The 18,905-nt window shown below is 36.3% G+C and overlaps 1 protein-coding gene across 1 annotated transcript in view; it reads left to right on the top strand.

The window, feature by feature from the left end:
* Positions 1–18,905, top strand: part of VPS13B (vacuolar protein sorting 13 homolog B) — a 754,271-nt gene that overhangs the window by 572,505 nt on the left and 162,861 nt on the right. The window contains exon 36 of the mRNA XM_069465462.1: positions 8,261–8,668. Coding sequence (XP_069321563.1) covers positions 8,261–8,668 — 408 coding nt within the window. The remainder of the gene's footprint in view (positions 1–8,260; positions 8,669–18,905) is intronic.

The raw sequence follows: 18,905 nt of genomic DNA, 5'->3' as shown, positions 1-18,905 counted from the left end.
AAAGTAAAATAACTAGATGTGGGATTGCTGAGTCATATAAGTCACATAAGAAACTGCTAAAATGTTTTCCAGAGTGGCTGTATCTTTTCGCACTCTCAACAGTGACATGTAAGAGTCCTGGTAGCTCTGTATCCTCTCTGGCACTTTGTATTGTTAGTATTTTTTATTTTAACCATTCTAATATTTATCTCATTGTCATTTTAATTTGTACTTCTCTAATGACTAATGATATTAAACATCTTTGTACAGTCTATGCTTATGTACTGTTCATATATCCTTTCTGATTAAGTGTCTAAGTCTTTTGCCAATTTTAAGATTAGGTTCTTTTCTTATTGGTGAGCTTTAAGGACTCCTTTTTTTTTTTTTTTTTTTTTAGATACAAGTCTTTTATCAGATACGTGATTTGCAAATATTTTCTCCCAATGCTTAGCTTATTTTTTCATTCTCTTAACACTTCTTTTTGCAGGGCAAAAGTTTTTAATTTTGATGAAGTCCAAATTACAAATTTTTAAAAATGAATTATACTTTTTTGGTATCATGTATAAGAACTCTGCCTGACTCCAGAACTTGAAGATTTTTCTCCTATGTTTTCCTCTAAAAAAAAGTTTTATAATTGTATATATTTAAATCCATGATCCATTTTGAGTTAATTTTTGTATAAGATATGAAGTTGAGTTCAAGGTACTTTTTTTTTTTAACATATAGATAGATGTCCAACATCATTCATAGACTACTTTTCTCCACTGAATTGTCTTTGCACCTGTTTCAAAAATCATTTGACAGTATTTATTTGGACTTTCTATTTCTATACTGTCTGTTCTCTTCCGCAGATATGTATGTTTATATTCCTTCTCCAGGACTATACTGTCTTGATCATGGTGGCTTATATCAAGTCTTGAAATCATGTAGTTTGAGTCCTCCAATGTTATTCGTCTTTCTCAAAAATGTTTTAGCTATTCTAGTTCTTTGCTTTACTGTGTAAATTTTAGAATCAGCTTCTCTCTATCTAAAATAAATACTTCTGAGATTTTTATTAGAATTATGTTAAATCTATAGATCAATTTGGGGAGAATTGATTTCTTTACTATATTGAGTCTTCCAGCTCATGAATATATGGTATGTGTATGATATGTCTGTCCATTTGGTTAGGTCTTTTAAAATTTATTATCAGCATTTTGTAGTTTCCGGCATATAGATCTTGTATATATTTGCTTAGATTTAGACCCAAATATTTCTTTTATTGGAGCTATACATGCTATTTTTTTTGTTTTAAGGTTTTTATTCCAACTACACATTGTTCGATTCTAGAAATTCAGTTGATTTTGTGTAGTGATCTTGTATTCTAAAACTGTGGCAAATTCATTTATTAATTCTAAGAGCTTCTCTATAGATTCCTATTGGGTTTTATATATGGACAATCATGTCATCTGCATATAGGCATTGTTTTATTTCTTATTTTTTTCTTTTCTTTTCTTTTTTCTTTTCTTTTCTGTGTGCCTTTTATTTCTTTTGCTTGCCTTATTGTACTGGCTATGATTTCCAGTGCTATGTTGTGTATGAGTAGTGAGAATGGACATCCTTGCCTTGTCTCCTTGTTTAGGAGAAAAGCACTCAATCCTTCATAATTATGATGTTACCTATAGGTTTTTCATATATGGCTTTTATCAGGTTAAGGAAGTTCCCCTCTGTGGACTCTGTTTGCTAAGATTTTTTATCATGAATGGATACTGAATTTTTCAAATTTTTTTCTGCATCAACTAATATTATCTTTTTTGTTGTTGTAAACTGTTAATATCATTACATTGATTGATCCAACCTTGTAGTCCTAGGACCATCCCTGTTTTGTTGCAGTACATTATTAGTTTTATGTGCTGATGAACTTGATTTTCTGATTTTTTTTTTTTTTTGAGGATTTTTATGTCTGTGCCTGAGGGATATTGGTATGTAGCTCTTTTATACTATCTTTGTCTGGCTTTGGTACCAATATGATGGCCTCATAAAATGAATTGAGAAGTATTCTCTCCTATTTTCTGGCACACAAGAGAATGAAGAAAAGGAAGGAGGAAACAAACAGGGAACTTCCATAGTCCCTCTGAGCATCAGGAGTTCTCGTCACACTCCTTGAAGCCAGAATAGAGGGCTTTTCCTTGTACTCCCTCTATACGTGCATGATACCTACTTCTAGGTTTGGGGCTACACTTAGTCCAGGTTAGGGGTTAAGGGAGGAAAAATGAGAAACTCACCACCATTTTGGTGGTATTTTGAATTCTAGTCTTGTTCCCCAATCTACCAGAATTCTCTCCAGATTTTATAGCTGCATTCAGTGGAAGAGACAGGGTTCTACCTTTTCTAGAACCCTGAAATAATTTTTTTTTTTTTTGAAAGAGGTAAAACTGCCTTTATTCACAGGTCACATTATGATGTACAGACTGAAATAATTTTTAAAGAGAGCATAGGCAACTAACAAAGTGAGGAATATATTAGATGTTTTAAAGACATTAGATATTTTTGCTCTGAGGGAAAAGATAAAAGAAACCAAGGCAAATATTCCAAGCAGACTTCATTTTGCTTGCAATAAAAACTGGAAATGTTGTGTGGGTAAATGTGCTCATGAAATTTGTGTTAGTTTTCTCTTGATGCATAACAAATAACAACAAATTTAGTGGCTTACAGCAACACAAATTTATTACCTCACAATCATATAGGTCGTAAGTCCAGGTGGGTTCAGCTCGTTCTCTGCTCAGGGTCTCACTAGGCCAAAACCGAGGTATCAGTTGGGCTGGGCTTTAATCTGGAGGCTCCTGGAAAGAATCTACTTCCAGACTCATTCCATTTGTTTCCATAACCTAGTTCCTTGTGGTCATAGGATTGAGGTCCCCAATTCCTTGTTAGCTGTTATCCAGGGGTTGCCCTCAGCTCTAGAGGCCACCCATTCCTTCTCACATTAACCCCTCCCCCACTGTCCTCAAAGCAGCAATGACATATAATAGAGCCCTTCTCATACATCAAATCTCTCTGACTTCCCCTTTTGCCTCCTTCATTTGCCTTTTTTTTTTTTATTTCAGCTTATTATGGGGGTACAAAAGTTCAGGTTATATATATTGCCCATGTCCCGCCCATCCCCCCAAGTCAGAACTTCAAACGTGTCCATTCCCCAGACAGTGTGCATTGCACTCATCGTGTAGTTATAGCCCAATCCCCTCCCCCCAGCCGGAACATTCAAGTGTGTCCATTCCCCAGTCAGTGCGCAACGCACTGATCAGGTAAGTATACACCCATCCCCTCTCCCCACCCCCCACGTCAGTCCGATACCCAATTGGTGTTATTCCCAAATGTGCACTTAGGTGATGATCAGGGAAACCAATTTGCTGGTGAGTACATGTGGTGCTTGTTTTTTCATTCTTGGGATACTTCACTTAATAGAATGGGTGCCAACTCTATCCAGGAGAACAAAAGGGATTCTATATCACCGTTATTTCTTATAGCTGAGTAATACTCCATGGTATACATATACCACAATTTACTAATCCATTCATGAATTGATGGGCATTTGAGTTGTTTCCACATCTTTGCAATTGTGAATTGTGCTGCTATAAACATTCAGGTGCAAGTGTCTTTTTTATAGAATGATTTTTGTTCCTTTGGGTAGATGCCCAATAATGGGATTGCTGGATCGAATGGTAGGTCTACTTGAATCTGTTTAAGGTATCTCCATAATGCTTTCCACAGGGGTTGCACTAGTTTGCAGTCTCACCAGCAGTGTCTGAATGTTCCTGTCTCTGCGCATCCACGCCAACATGTGTTGTTTTGGGACTTTTTGATCAAAGGCCATTCTCACTGGAGTTAAGTGATATCTCATTGTGGTTTTGATTTGCATTTCCCTGATGATTAGGGATGTTGAGCATCTTTTCATACGTTTGTTAGCCATTCTTATATCTTCTTTTGAAAAATTTCTGTTCATATCGTTTGCCCACTTTTTGATAGGGTTGTTTGACTTTTTCTTACTGATTTTCCTGAGTTCTAAATAGATTCTTGTTATCAGTCCTTTATCAGATGTGTAGTATGTGAAAATTTTTTCCCATTCTGTAGGTGGTCTGTTTATTCTCGTGACTGTTTCTTTGGCTGTGCAGAAGCTTTTTAATTTAATCAGGTCCCATTCATTTATTTTTGTTGTTGCTGTGATTGCCTTAGGGGTCTTCTTCATAAATTCTTTGCTTAGGCCAATGTCTGTAAGAGTCTTTCCTACATTCTTTTCTAGAATTCTAATCGTTTCACACCTAAGGTTTAAGTCTGTTATCCACCGTGGTTTGATTGTTGTGAGAGGTGAAAGCTGTGGGTCCTGTTTCAGTCTTCTGCATGTGGCTATCCAGTTTTCCCAGCACCATTTATTGAATAAGGATTCTTGTCCCCAGAGTATGTTTTTGTCTGCTTTGTCAAAGATTAGATGGCTATACGAGGATGGTTTTATATTTGGATTTTCTGTTCTGTTCCACTGGTCTGTGTCCCTGCACTTGTGCCAATACCAAGCAGTTTTAAGAACCACAGCCTTGTAGTATAGTTTGAAGTCTGGCAAATTAATACCTCCCATTTTGTTTTTATTGCTTAAAATTGCTTTTGCTACACAGGGTCTTATTTGCCTTTTAAAGGACTCATAAAATGAGATCAGGCCCACTAGATAATCTCTTTATCTTAAATTAAATTGATCTGGGACTTTAATCACAACCACAAAATCCCTTCACAGCACAGCAGTACCTAGATTAGTGTTTGATTCAGTAATCGGGGCAGAAATCTTGGTGAGAAGGGTCATCTTAGAATTCTGCTTACCACAGAGTCAGGTTTGAATTCTCTGGAGTGCTCCAGCATGATGCTACCAAACATGTACCTTCTGCGGAGTCTGAGGCCCAGTGCTAAGTATTAAGGATGGAAAATGTGCACTCAAGAATCTTCTTGGCCAGTGGAACATGTAATCTCATATAAAGATACTTGTGCAGGGTTCTATAGAATCTCCAGGAGGGCCACTTGGCCTAGTCTTGTACATCAACTTCTTGGAGAAAATGCTGAGCAGTATCTTGAAGATTAGAAGTTAGGCAAAGAAAGGGTAAATTAAAGGGAGCAATGTAGGCAAAGACCTAGTGTTATGACATAGCATGGGTTCGGGGTTGGGGAATGTGGGCTCTATAAACTCCGATATTTCTGAAACTTTAAAGTATAAGGGAGGCAATAGCTACAGATAAGAAAAGGCAAGATCTTTTTTTCCATTCTGAGGAGTTTGGTCTTTTATTTTGTAGGTAAGGAGGAACTAGTAAAGAGTTTTAAGCAGGAGTGAGCCAATCAGGATAGCATTTAAAACAAATCATTTGGAAATTACTCTGTGGAGACTGCATTAAAAGGAATTGGTCTAGACAGGGGAACAATTTAGGAGGCTTTATAATAACTGAACACTATCAAAGACATGGTAGAGGAAAATGGGGAGTGACTAGAATGTTGGAGAGAAGGGGATTGGATTCAACCAATGCTTGGGAATTAAATTGACAGAACGTAATCAGTTATTGGATTGGGACCAGAGAAAGAGAGTGAAATAAGGAATCAAAAGGTCAGATTTCTGACTTGAGCCACTGGCAGCCATTAAGTGAGGCAGGGAATATAGCATGTTTGAGAGGAGTTAATGGATTGTTTTGGATGAATTGATTGGATGAGCCTGTGGGAGTTCAGTAGAAAGGGGTAACAGCCTTTTGTATTTATTCATTTTTTTCTTCATTATATCATTAAACATTCATTTAGTACTTCCTGTAGACCAAAGAGTAGTTTAGGTACTTAGAATATTAAGAAGTAGGGCCGGGCGCGGTGGCTCACGCCTGTAATCCTAGCACTCTGGGAGGCCGAGGTGGGCGGATCGTTTGAGCTCAGGAGTTCGAGACCAGCCTGAGCAAGAGCGAGACCCCACCTCTACTAAAAATAGAAAGAAATCATATGGACAGCTAAAAATATATATATCGAAAAAATTAGCCGGGCATGGTGGTGCATGCCTGTAGTCCCAACTACTCGGGAGGCTGAGACAGGAGGATCCCTTGAGCTCAGGAGTTTGAGGTTGCTGTGAGCTAGGCTGACGCCACGGCACTCACTCTAGCCTGGGCAACAAAGTGAGACTCTGTCTCAAAAAAAAAAAAAAAAAAAAAAAAAAAAAGAAGTAGGACAGTCAAGGAGCTTACAGTTCACTGAACTATGAGAGGTACCTAAGCAGATAACTGCAAAAGTAATATAAATAGGTGCCCGGTGATGGCAAAATGCACAGGATATTCTGAAAGCATGATGACCTCTCTCAGCAACAGAGGTCAAGAAGGATTTCCTAGAAAAAGTGACTCAAAGGCTCAGTCTCCAAAGACAAGTTAGAGCGGGGAGCGGTGATGCATGCCTATAGTCCCAGCTACTTGGGAGACTGAGGCAGGAGGATCACTTGAGTATAGGACCAGCCTGACCCCATCTCTCTTTTTTTTTTTTTTTTTTCTCCTTCCTTTTTTTGAAAAAAGGCAAGTAGCCAGAGTTATAAACACTTTTTTTCTGTGTTCCTGGGACCACAGTGGTACCTGAGATATGAGGGTAGTAGTCAGCAACTGTTGTATTTACATTGCCACGGATGCTTTGCCAGTCTACAGTCAGGGAAAAGAGATCCCTTAGGTTCAACAGTTGTTTTGGTGGATATTTGGACACCTTCCTGAGTTGGTTACTCAGCTGTTTTTATGGCTATAGAATGAGCATTTTTGACCCTTAGTTTTAAGTTTTCATGTTATTCATGGTTGCCTAGGGCTAGAGGTGGGCAGAAGTGAGGAGTAACTGCTGAGTGATATGGGATTGTGTGCATGTAGTGATGATAATGTTCTGGAATTAGACAGTGGTGATGGTTGCACAACCTTGTATGTATACTAAAAACCATTGAATTGTATACTTTTAATAGGTACATTTTGTAGTTTGTGAGTTATATATCAATAAGATGTTTTAAAAAATAATTCCTTTAAGTTGGTGTATTTTTTCCTATTCAAAAAATATGGGGAGCAGGGAATGTTTTAATATTGTATAAGGGTAACTCAGGTGTCTGACCCTTTCCAATGGGCAACTAGCTGGAAGCAAGACTGTCAGAGTTTTCCTAGGCCTGACAAGGAAACACAACGACCGAGCACAAAGGAAGACACACTTAGAAGCGTTAGTACCCTGAGGGAGCCTGGATATCCAGGGGGAAACCCAAAGGAGCTGATGGCTGAAGGTGAAAGGGGTCCTCCTTAGGAAGACAGATATAGACTGTTCCATATGCTTCATAATATAATAATATACTTAATAACTGTTATTCCTAGCTTCATTTGGGATCCTGTCTTCAGTTACGTTCTCAGGCTCCAATGAAACAAACACTTGTAAGGGTTAGTTAAGCTCAAACATTTATTGAACACATACATATGTGAGACACACCATGCCAGGTACTGGGTCATAAAGATGTATGACATGCTCTGCCTTCGTGATGCTTATAGTCTTATGTGTTATTGACAATAAAAATAGAAAGGTGAAATAAAGAAGGTAAAAACAGAAATAATAAAGCTAGTTTTTATGTTAGGTGAATAAGAGACAAATAAGGACAACATATAAAATGGATGATAGATTTTAAGAGATCTCAGTCTAACTATGTTACATTGGGTAAGGTTTGGGTAAGGTATTTGAACTTTTATTAATGTAGAGTGTAGAGAAAGGTGCAGGGACTCTTCTGGTTTGCAACAAGTCACAAAGGGAAAACAAACGTTTTCCACATAAACATGATTAGAGAATGGTAGAGGAGGCTACTTCAGTCAGTTAGTTGGATAAATATTTATTAATACCAGTATTTGTGTCAAACATGGTTCTGGGTAGTAAGGGAAGTCCTTTATGCTTGGAAGAAAGAAGGCCAGTTTTCAAATAATTAACAAACTGGAAGGCCTGCTTCGTTTTGCCTTTAAGTGTAAGGGCAGAAGTGGAAATGGATGGCCTTGATATCCACATGTGGCCCTTGCTATGTCACGAACAGTCATATTGACTGGCCAGGAATGTAGGCATATAAGTAGTCCAGGGAGAGTGTTCTTTCATGTAATGTCACGGAAAGTCACTGATGATTGAAAGAAATATAATGTTCTGGCATCCTAATGAGTTCATAATGTAAGTCTTAGGACACTTAAATAGGAGTTTGATGGAGAAGTTCAATAGGAGAACTTTAATAATTTTCTTATCTTTTTCACTTCTATAGCGGACATCAATTTGGATATATCAAAGCCTTTAAAAGCAAACCTGAGTTTTACCAAACTGGATCAGATAAACCATTTTTTAAAGAAGATAAAAAGTGCACATGGCTTGGCATATAGCAAAGAGACTTCAGCCCTGTTGGAAGCCATGTTGAGTAAGGATGAGCTTCTGGCCTCCAAATGTTACCGTGGAAAGTTGTCTAAACCTAAAGTTCATGCTGATGGAGTACAAAAGATTTCAGTTCAAGAAAACATGTGGAGAGCTGTTTCCTGCTTTCAGAAAATTTCTGTCCATACTACTCAGATTGTGATCTCCATGGAAACTGTCCCCCATCCTAGCAAACCATGCCTGTTAGCATCTCTATCAAACCTCAGTGGAAGCCTGAGTGTGAAAGCAGCGCAAAAAGTACCCGGTAAGTCACAGAAAAGGGGAGGGGGAGAGAGAGAGAGCAATGAATATAATTTGTTGACATCTGAAAATGCATCATTTTAAAGATTTATATTATGCAGAAGTTAAAAGTTTTAAAGGCCATTAGAGATGGGGACATTTCTGGCTTGTGACCTTATTTTAGTGATAATTTTAGAATAAATCCTTTGAGCCTCGGTACTTTAATGTCTAAACTGAACTGCTTCTATCCACTTCTTGAGGCTTGTTCCTACAGATGTCTTTGCAATTGTTAATTCCTAAATTTCTTTTTACCTAAAATAGCTGTAGTGGAACAATAGTGGTTCAACTTTTGTGAACCATTAGAATAGTGATTCTCAAATTGTGATCTCCAGGCCAGGCACGGTGACTCACGCCTATAATCCTAGCACGTTGAGAGTCTGAGGTGGGAGAATCACTTGAGGCCAGCAGTTCGAGACCAGCCTGAGCAACATAGTGAGATCTATGTTTAAAAATTAGCTGGGTGATTGGATTGCTTGAGCCCAGGAGTTTGAGGTTGCAGTGAGCTAAGATGATGCCACTGCACTGCCTGGGCAACAGAGTGAGACCCTGTCTTCAAAAAAAAAAAAGAGCATGAGATCTCAGAACTAGCAGCATCAGCATCACCTTGGAACTTGTTAGAAATGCAAATTCTCAGACCCCACCTCTGACCTACTGAATCAGAAATTCTGGGCATGGAGCCCAGCAATCTGTACTTCAATAAGCCCTACAGGTGATTTTTATGCACTGCATTAAGTCACTGGTAACAATTTATTTAAAAAGGAAAAATTGCTGTGGTGGCAGACATGCTACACAAAGTGTAATAGAAGCCAAGATTCAACTTTGCAAGAATGCCATTGAGGTGTTTTATCAGGCAGCAACACCTGGCAAGGAAAGGCTGTGCTTCTGTGCCTAGCCTAGCCTAGCAAAGAGAGGCAGGGACCCTGCAAACTGAATGTCATTGATGGGTGGAGAGGTGAGAAATTAACTAGCAGTGACATCTCCATTTTCCTTTTCTGTTACCATGACTAAGTTGTTATGTGCTTTTTCACACTGAATCAAAATGAGTGGGCAGAAGGAATGTGAGGGGGGAAGAGACAAGGCAAGACACAGGTGGGAAATAGCAGTTTTCAATCACAGAAACTGCTACTGTAAAAGTTCAGGGCACAATGCCAGAAATTTTTCTCTAAAAATAGCAAAAGGGAACCATCTTTCTTTCCATTTTAATTTGCAGGGGGAAAAGGGGAGTTAGTCCCCAATGGGAAGCCAGGGGCGGGGAGAAGGGGAATGGTTTCAGGATGATTCAAGTGCATTACATTTATTGGGCACTTTATTTCTATTATGATTACATTGTAATATATAATGAAATAATTATGCAACTCACCATAATGCAGAATCAGTGGGAGCCCTGAGCTTGTTTTCCCACAACTAGACAGTCCCATCTTGGGGTGATGGGAGACCAGTGACTGATGTGACAGGAGCTGGAACTCAGGTGGTGATGCAAGCAATGGGGAGTGGCTGTAAATATAGATGAAGCTTCCCTCCACTCACCTCCTGCTGTGCGGCCCAGTTCCTAACCAAGAGTTGGTGACTGCAGGGTCGAGGGATAAAGAGCAAATCCTTAAACTCCATGTAACTTAGTTGCTTACCAAAAAGTAAGTGACAGCAGTAGACTAACCCTAACTTAATTCCATCTGGCCAGTTTGGGCACAGTAGTTTAAGAGATAAAGAAAAAGTTTTATAGTTGAGAAGTATGAATTTTGGGCCAAAACATAGATGATTTATTTCTTTCTCACTAGAAATATTTGTGACCAAGCCAGCTAAAAGCTCTGTATTTTTTTATATTGTCTTCAAAGTTAGAAATGAAAAATGTAAGATTCATGGGACATGAAAGACTATGAAACACTGGAGGCTACAATGTCTGATTTATCCACAAATAAATTGCAATCCAGACAACACTGGTCCTGTTCCCACGCCTTTCCAGTTGTACCTTAATCATAGCAGGGAAAGGATAGGACCCGAACAGAGTGGAAGAATTTAAACATACTGTACTCAACTCTAGGTCCTTTTCTTTTTTCATCCTCATTGCTTTTTTTATTCATTTGCTACTTGTTTTTTATCTACTTTTAATGGCATCTGTTCTTGGAAAATATCTTTAAAATATAATTAAAATCCTTCTTTCACTGAGCTATACAAGTTAGTAGACTCATTCTGCTTTTATATCTTGTTTTTTCTCCTTTATGCTAGAAAAACTACATGCCTTACTCCTTTTACAATTGTGTTCTTAAATCTACTTAGACAAATATAGAAATTATAAGACGTACTTTATACTACTATGATGTGTAGTGTCTATCAAATGTTCTAAAATAGTTATTTTAGTGTCAAATCAAATCAAAATTAGCCATTTAATAGGAACAATTTTATTATGAGACCGTAACACACACCAAAATATTTTTCTATGTTTCTGCTTTATATAACAGCATGCTCAAACAGGTTTATTTTTTTGTTGTTGTTTTGTTTTGCTTTTTTGCCTTTCTTGCCTTTCTTTTTTTTATTATTTCAAAATATTAAGGAGTACAAAGTTTTTCAAACAATTTAAGATGACAACATGGTCAGCAAAATAATAACTTGTAACTAAGTAAAACAAGGTTTTGTTAAGTTTTAGTTATTGTTAAAGAGCGATTTCTAGGAAAATGGCAATTGAGAGATTACTACATATTTTTTCAGAAAATTAATTTTTATTATATTTTTTAAAAATAAAACATAACAAGCTTTGAACAGTAATTTCATTGCACAGTTGAATATGTTAAAAATTCATGCTTTGCATTTTGGATGAAATATATACAAACATCTATTAAAAGTATAGTTTTGATAAGTGGTAAAAAGTATCTACCACCAAAACACACATGTACACACACATGTGCACAAAACCTCCTACCAGTAGTCATATTTCTTTTTGTATTTTTCAAGTGGCATCGTTGTACATTCAATCAAAAATTTTTATACTGTAGTATATCTTTGAGCTCAGTGGGGTTAATGTCAGATTTTTATAGTTTGAATCTAATACAGAAATACTTAACTGTGTCTTTGATTTTACAGTTTATATAACTATTGTGACCATCTGCAGCAGCTGTACTTTTCAAATTATTTGCTGAACCAAATTGAGCACAGTGACAAAAGTAGTCATCTCAGATGTACTATTAAACAGAGAAAGAAAAAGGAGCATTGCCTTGGTACAGTATAGCCATCTGCTGTACAGATGTTATTGTATAGAATGACTTAAGATAAAATAATTGTAGAAAATTTTCATTAAAACCTCAACAATTTGCACTTGTTTATGCGAATCTGCATAACTCCCCAATGAGACAACACACTTGGGGTTTCTTTGGTTCTCACTCACTTTCTCTTTGATCCTTTTTGATGTGCTGACTTTAATAAACACAGTCAAAAACACTGTGCAAAAACATCATGGAAAAAACTACAAAGGAACAATTATAGCAGCAGAAACTACTCTAATCCCTAACTTACGCAAGCTATTTTTAGTGAAATATTTTTTTAACACTCTTTATGTGACAATGTTATATAAACAGGGTAAAACGGTCCTTTCCAGATGAGCTTTAATTTAGGAGCTGAAATAGATTTGTAATCCTACAGGAATCTTATGTGCTAAGTAATATTCAGAGAAACACCATTGGGAATATGTTGTAGGCATCTTTCCTCATTTGTCAAAAGGATAAAAAGTATTTGAGTTCACCTAATATATTTTTATCATCTAAACTGTCATAAACTTATGGAAATTGTATTTAAAAAGGGAATAATAAAAGTGAAAGAGGAAACTTAATTTTCTCTTCAAAACATTGTTAATACATTTAAATAATCTGAAATGCTTTCATATTCATTTACTCATTTTTAAAACTAAGTATTTATAAATTATTCACTAAAGCGGTTAAAGAGATTCCTATTTTCATCATTTAGAACAAAATGAAATGGATAAATATTTTCTACTTTACAAAATAAGTCTACTGCTTCTTCTTAGCCTCCTGTATTATTCTGTGACCCTAAACTATGAGAATTTCAAGGGATTTGATTTTTTTAAAAATTTCACTCTACAGATGCTGGTGTAGAAGTGACTTATAATAACCTAACTCGTATTTCTGTTAGAATACTTATGTTCTCCCATGTGTCGTTGGTAAAATGGCCCTAAAGTTCAGATTTTAGTATTCAGATTTTGCATTTTTAAAGTTGATATAGAATATTGCAGAAAATGCTATGATTATATTACCAATAACAAAATGAATTTCATTTTGAAAATACATCTTATATTTTGAAATATTTCAAGGCAGATAATATTTCTTTTACTATCGAGTAAATCCATCCTATTCTATAGTATGCTCTTTAAAAAAACAATTCCTTCCCCCCACATACACACACAACACAATCTTTTTTGCCATTTGGAGTATGTTGTTTTGGAGAAACCGTAAGTAAGTAGCTATAAATTCTGAACTGGCAGTGTAGTCTTTCCACAGGCAGGGTGGGGAGTGAGCTGAGACTTTAGCCCCCCTTGTCAGGGTAAATTATGGCTCTATTAGGGCGGCACTCCTTGGATTTCAGCAATGAAGACTACACAATTCAGAGCTATGAAATAGCTGTACTTGAGGCTGCTGCCTTCTTTTTCAAGGGCACTTAGATTGGCAACTTCCATGTACGTAGATAAGGAAAAGGAAACTAGGATATAAGCAAGTTAGATGGCACAAAAGGTTGGGGGAAGTGCCTAAATGAGACTATCTTGGCTGGCATTTTAGTCATAACTGGGAAAAAGTTGGAAGGATCCCCTATCCATAGGGACATTGGGGACTTTTTACCCATGCAGAAAGCAGAGAGTTGAACTCCTTGTAGTCAAAGAGTTGTGGTTTAAATAACTTTCACTACCCTAGCCTCTGCCATCCAGATGTACTTATCTTTGTGAATAAACAAAAGCAGAGAGAAAGAAAGTGTAGCCACATTATTTTTCACGTACACAAAATATCTCTTCTCATGTTCACCAAATTCAGGACCAATAAAATGTAAAGGACCTAAAGTTCCTGTACATGTATTGAAAAGTAAAACTAGGTCATTAATTGATACAAAGGGGAGCTCCAGCTTTTCATTCCATAGTTATCTGGATCTCCTGAGGAAAATCTTATAAGGCATTGTCATAGCTTTTGGATGCTGCAGAGATATGTTAGCCTAAGGGGAAATAAAGCATTAAATTAGATATGACTACCTAAAATAATATGTTGCAATAACAAGCCATTTACAACACCCCAAAGACTTCGGTTACTTTTAGAAAGAAATAACATCTCTTACAAATGCCTGAACAATAGGAAATGAATTCTTTGACAGTTAAAGCCAGAGGACAAACTTAACCTTCAAGCAGCCACTGAGAATTGAAGTGGAAGTATAGCTTGTAGACAGCCATACAAATCACTAACAAACCTTAATGAATATTGGGTGTGGGCATCAGAATCCTGTCATTTTTGACACTATGTTCCAAGTAGCTTAAACCCAACACTCAAGAAAAGGTGGAGACCTCACTGGGTCTGTAACATCTGGGATTTTATTTGTCATTTTGGCATACCCCGCAAGCACAAAAGAAAGAGTAAAAGGGGATTATCTTGACAATGAAATGAGTTACTGAATCTTGTGATAATGAAAAGCAGAAGAATTCTAATTCCTTCTATAGTCCCTAAGGTAGAGGTGCATTTATAGTTTTGCAGAAGTAAAATGTAGGCGGGCAGAACAGATGGCCTAGAGTCTGTGAAACATGAGACCCCCTCATCCCAGAACTGAGTACCACTATTAATCCTGGTCAGATTCCCTCCTATTACTTTATAACAAGGTTCAAAGTTGCTACTGATGAACTGGCATGTACCTCTTTTTTTTACCCTTAAATTACCTGTAGATTGCTGATTTTTTTTTGACAGTTATATATTTCTGTACATTCTGATAAACTATTGAGGCATTCAAAAAAAAAGTAAATAGAAATTTCTAAAAATTGGATGGGAAAAAAATAGAACAAGTAAAATTATTTTAACTTTTTTCAAAATAATATATTGTTTCTCTAATATGGTGGGAAATAAAAACCATAAATGTGATTCTCCTCTCCTCTTCTTAGAAATCATATGTACTGGAGAAGAAATCTCAACATACAAGTTTTATTCTTGCTGTAATTCTTATACCATATGATTAGATAGACTTTTGGGCAATAATAAGCAATTTTAATAGCACTCCCTTAGAAAAGATCTTTTTCATACTCCCAAAAAAAGGACAAAGAATTATGGATGTTTGTTTGCCATTTAAAAAAAAGAACACTAGTATTCTTTTTTCTTTATTTATTTCAAAATATTACAGGAGTAAAAACATTTTGGTTACAAGTATTGCTTTTGTACAGTTTGAGTCAGTGTTATAAATGTGCCCATCACCCAGATAGTGTGCATTGTACCTATTAGGTGTGAATTTACCCAACCCCTTCTCCCCGCTCCCACCTGCTTGATTTCTGTTGAGTTTTACTTCCATATGTGCATATAAGTGTTGATCGATTAAGAACACTAATTCTGTAATCCCAGCTACATGGGAGGCAGAGGTGGGAGGATCAACTGAGCCCAGGAGCTTGAGACCAGCCAACATAGTGAGACCCTTTCTCAAAACAGTAACAACAACAAAAACACTAGTAGATACATGCTGCTCAGCCATGTTTATCTAGTTACTTATTGTTTAACCAAATTATGTTATTATACTATTCTACATCTTCTATTTTGGGATATGTGTACACACACACACACATATACACACAGACATTGTCCTGTGGTAAAGAGCTTATGCATTTCTTAAAATGTGCTTCTTGTACTTTTTTTGTTTTGCTGCTGTGTTCATGACTATAGCTGTTTTTGGATTCTAACAGGAAGTCTTTAAAATACATAGGATAATAACTTCAGAGATACAGAAGATAACCACTGGGTTGAATTTCTGATGTATTAATTTCAAGGCTGCATGAAAAATAAAAGCTATCTAATAAGCAGAAAACTTAGGCTATCAGAGCGATCTCATGTGCTGTGGTGTAGTGAACATGATGTACCTGCCCAGCCTTTCGTAGAGGGAGATGAGCTCATTTCAGAGAGATAACCATCTCTGACTTTTTCTTCTGATTCATCACTGACCTGAACTCCGTTTGAACCTTGTTAGACAAAAAACAAGCAGAATTCCTGGCCCAAACTATAAAATATAATTAAGCCCTTTTGAAATGATGTGTAAAAGAACATTGCTGTACCCCCACTTATAACCACTACCACCACCACAACCAATAAAGTTAAATCAAGCACTGCCTGTAATGGATTAAAATAATAAATGTTCCTGGATTTCAGTGTTTGAAGTACTTGAAGAAAACAGGCTCCCAGCAGCCCGGGTAGCTGAATGCAAGAGAGACATTTATTAATGACGAGTTCAAGGATTTGGCCTGTTTAAGATCATTACTTTCTGTTTACCGTGTGTTACACATCTCTTGTATTTTTACACAGCCCACATGTGTCCACATGCAATAATGAAAAGCTTTTTTTCCAACAAAAGAATTGTTAATTGTGTAAATACGGTTCTCTTGGGGAATATGAAGTCTTCATAAGACTCAGCTCCCTTCTAATGAGAAATCCAGTGCAGTCATTATAGTCTTCCACATAAATCCACCTTCAAATCTTGTCTCTAGCTAAATTAGTCTGTTTCTTGCTATCAGTTTTAGTTACTAAATTCCAAACTTAATCTGGACTCTTTGCTAGAAAGCTGTTGGCCTCAGGGTATATATTACAGAATTGCATCCCATTACATTGGACCTTGTGTGTCCTATATACTACAGAAAAAAAAATGCTTTTGGTTTCTTCTTCTAATTTTTTTAAAATTTTTAATTATTATGAGTACATAACAGTTGTATATCTTTATATGATACATGTGATGTTTTGATATAGGCATACAATGTGAATTAATCAAATCAGAGTAATTGGGGTACCCATCATCTCAGGCCTTTGATATTAATATTTCTTTGTGTTAGGAACATTCCAATTCCACTCTGTTAGTTATTCTAAAGTATACCCTAACTTATTATTGATTATAATCACTTTGTTGTGCTATCAAATATTGTTCATTCTTTCTAACTATCTAACTATATTTTTGTACCCATTAAACATCCCAACTTTATCCCCCACTCCTCACTACCCTTCCCAGCCTCTGGTAACCATCATTCTACTCTCTATCTCCATGAGATCAATTGTTTTTAATATTTAGTTCCCACATCTGAGTGAGAACAAGCAAGATTTGTCTTTCTGTGCTTGGCGTATTTTACTTAACATAGTGTTCTCCAGTTCCATCCATGTTGATGCAAATGGCAGCATTCCATTCTTTTTTTGTGGCTGTATAATATTCCATTGTGTATATATACCACAATTTCTTTATCCATTCATCCACCATTGGACACTTAGATTGATTCCATATCTTGGCTGTTATGAATAGTGCTACAATAAACATGGGAGTGCAGGTATCTTTTCCATATACTGAATTCCCATCCTTTGGATATATACCCAGCAAAGGGATTACTGGATCATATGGTAGTTCTATTTTTAGTATTTTGAGGAACATCCATATTATTCTCTATAGTGGTTGCACTAATTTACATTCCCAACAACACTGTACAAGGGTTCGCCTTTCTTTATATCCTCACCAGCATTCGTGATTGCCTGTCTTTTTGATTAAAGCCATTTTAACTTGGGTAAGATGATATCACATTGTAGTTTTTATTTGCATTTCTCTGATGACTAATGATGTTGAGCATTTTTTCATATATTTCTTGACCATTTGTATGTCTTCTTTTGAGAAATGTCTATTCAGATCCCTTACCCATTTTTTAAATCAGATTATTTGATATTTTCCTATCAAGTTGTTGAAACTCCGTATATATTCTAGTTATTAATCCCTTGTCATAGTTTACAAATATTTTCTCTCATTCTGTGGGTTGTCTCTTCTGTTTGTTGATTGTTTCCTTTGCTGTGCAGAAGGTTTTAAGCTCGAATGATCCCATTTGTCCAATTTTGCTTTGGTTGCCTGTGCTTTGGGGGTATCACTCAAGAAATCCTTGCCAAGACCAATCCCCTGAAACATTTCCCCAATATTTCCTTTTAGTAGTTTCATAGTTTCAGGACTTAGCTTTAAGTGTTTAATCCATTTTTATTTGATTTTTTATTAGTGAGAGATAAGAATCTAGTTTCATTCTTCTGCACATAGTTAGCCAATTTTCCCAGTACCGTTTATTGAAGAGACTGTCCTTTCCCCACTGTACATTCTTGGCATTTTTATTGAAGATAAGTTCACTATATACGTGTGGATTTATTTCTAGGTTCTCTTTTCTGTTCCATTGGTCCATGTGTCTATTTTTATGTCAGTACCATGCTGTTTTGGTTACTACAGCTCTGTTGTATAATTTGAAGTCAGGTATGCTAATTGGATCTTTTGCGGTTCCATATAAATTTTAGGATTATTTTTTCTATTTCTGTGAAGAATGTCATTGGTATTTTGATGGGGATTGCATTGAATCTGTAGATTGCTTTGAGTGGTCTGGCCATTTTAACAATGTTGATTCTTCCAGTCCATAAGCATGGAATATCTTTCCATTTTTTGGTGTCCTCTTTAACTTCTTTCATCAATTTTTTACAGTTTTCATTATAGAGATCTTTCACTTCTTTGGTTAAGTTTATTCCTAGGTATATTATTTTATTTGTAGCTATTATAAGTGGGATTACTTTCTTGATTTCTTTTTCAGATTGTTCTCCTAGTTTTAACAAAGATATGATAAAGAATCATTTCTCTTGATTTAGATACATTTGGGAAAAAACAACAGCTGATACAAATTTAACATATACACATATTAAAACAATGTTTTTTAAAAAGGAGAAAAAAGGGCCCATGAAACAACAAAAATGCCATCGATTAACATGAAGATCTCTCACTGTGCAAAATGATATTGGAGAAGAAAGTTTCCAAAAGGTTAGAAGTAAATCTCTATCCCCCATTCTACTAAATTTGTGACAGCATTCAGTTTTTATAAAGCAACATGGTCCTAGAAGGAGGCAGGCAGAATCTTCATCCTGGCCCTGATACTCCCTGGCCAATTGACTGTGGCAAGTTACTTCACAGCATGTCTCCAAAATGCA

Source organism: Eulemur rufifrons, chromosome 3, assembly GCF_041146395.1.
Source record: "Eulemur rufifrons isolate Redbay chromosome 3, OSU_ERuf_1, whole genome shotgun sequence".
Classification (NCBI taxonomy): domain Eukaryota; kingdom Metazoa; phylum Chordata; class Mammalia; order Primates; family Lemuridae; genus Eulemur; species Eulemur rufifrons.
This window is presented reverse-complemented; position numbering and strand designations above follow the sequence as displayed.